The 1,103-nt window shown below is 44.2% G+C and overlaps 1 protein-coding gene across 1 annotated transcript; it reads right to left on the reverse strand.

Moving 5' to 3' along the window:
• Window positions 1-406: 406 nt before the first annotated feature.
• On the reverse strand, window positions 407-937 carry Pmar_PMAR014420 (conserved hypothetical protein; the record flags this gene model as incomplete). Its single annotated transcript, XM_002780646.1, has 4 exons — window positions 407-520; window positions 570-661; window positions 708-775; window positions 852-937. Coding segments are annotated over 4 exons (360 nt in total), but the record flags the coding sequence as incomplete, so codon positions are not given.
• Between the last annotated feature and the right edge of the window lie 166 nt (window positions 938-1,103).

Here is a 1,103-nt window from a genome sequence, read left to right on the forward strand (position 1 = left end):
TGTCGCGTGTACCATTGATTTAAATCATTTCTTTTCACGAAAACCGTGCTATGACAAACCCATCCAAGTGCAACATCATCCGTACATTGCCTTTCCGTAAAGCGATGTCGATCAAGCTCCTTCATATCATACAGTATCCTGCACTGTAGCAGTACTAACACCATACTCTACAGGAGTATCTCATCTTCTGAGCGACAAGTATCATATCAGTATTGACAGTTTCAAAGAGAACGATGGTTCAACCATGAAAAACCGGTCGGATTCGATGGGACTATCAGCGACATGAATAGTAATATACAGTCTCAACTATAACACAACAACCTCGGGTTCACGCGAGGAAACATTTACTAACTCTTACAGATGATAGCCATAAAAGCAATAATCCGTCTCATCGAGTACCAAAACTTTATTTCGTTGGCGGCATGTAAGCACTAGTGAATAAATGCCTTGCCTTTCGAATCGGGTTGGGTTTGTTATCGATACGTTCGATGTAATCACCGTAACTCGACGGATCCATAAACTGATAGAGAGTGGCGTTCAGTGAGGTCGAGCAGGATGGAAAAACTCACCTGGTATGCTCCAGCAGGCTGTTCCTCTTCTGGGGTTGGGAATAGCTGCGTGTCCGGATTATTATTTCCATAAGGAATCATACCAAACCTCCCTGCAAAATAAACCTCATTTATTTCATGATAATAAAAGCATATTACATTGGACCTTATCGGGTACTCCCTGTAGTGGAAGAGGCTCCTCCTCATCAACCTTCAAAGCTTCACATCTGAGATACATCAGATCGGAAAGTGAAAATGTTCCAATGAGAACCGCAAAGGCCATCCCGCATAAGCCCACGTTACAGCTTGGAAAAACTCCTCTGCTCGGTTGCCTCCGAGATAGCCTTATCCCACAAGCCATTGAGCCTGTTGCAGGTATCATTATACTCCTTTTCCTGAATAGTAGAGCGCTGAGTTGATTTGAGTGGTAGCAGAAACACCGACCTTCTTCGCCTCAGCCTGTTGCTTAGTATCCCAGAAAGCCCTTATCAGCCAACTCGTTAGCTTGGGCGTAGGAGTGCATCTTGTCTAGATAGAACCTTCGAAAGAAGCTGG

The sequence above is a fragment of the Perkinsus marinus genome, assembly GCF_000006405.1.
Source record: "Perkinsus marinus ATCC 50983 genomic scaffold scf_1104296944278, whole genome shotgun sequence".
NCBI lineage: Eukaryota > Perkinsozoa > Perkinsida > Perkinsidae > Perkinsus > Perkinsus marinus.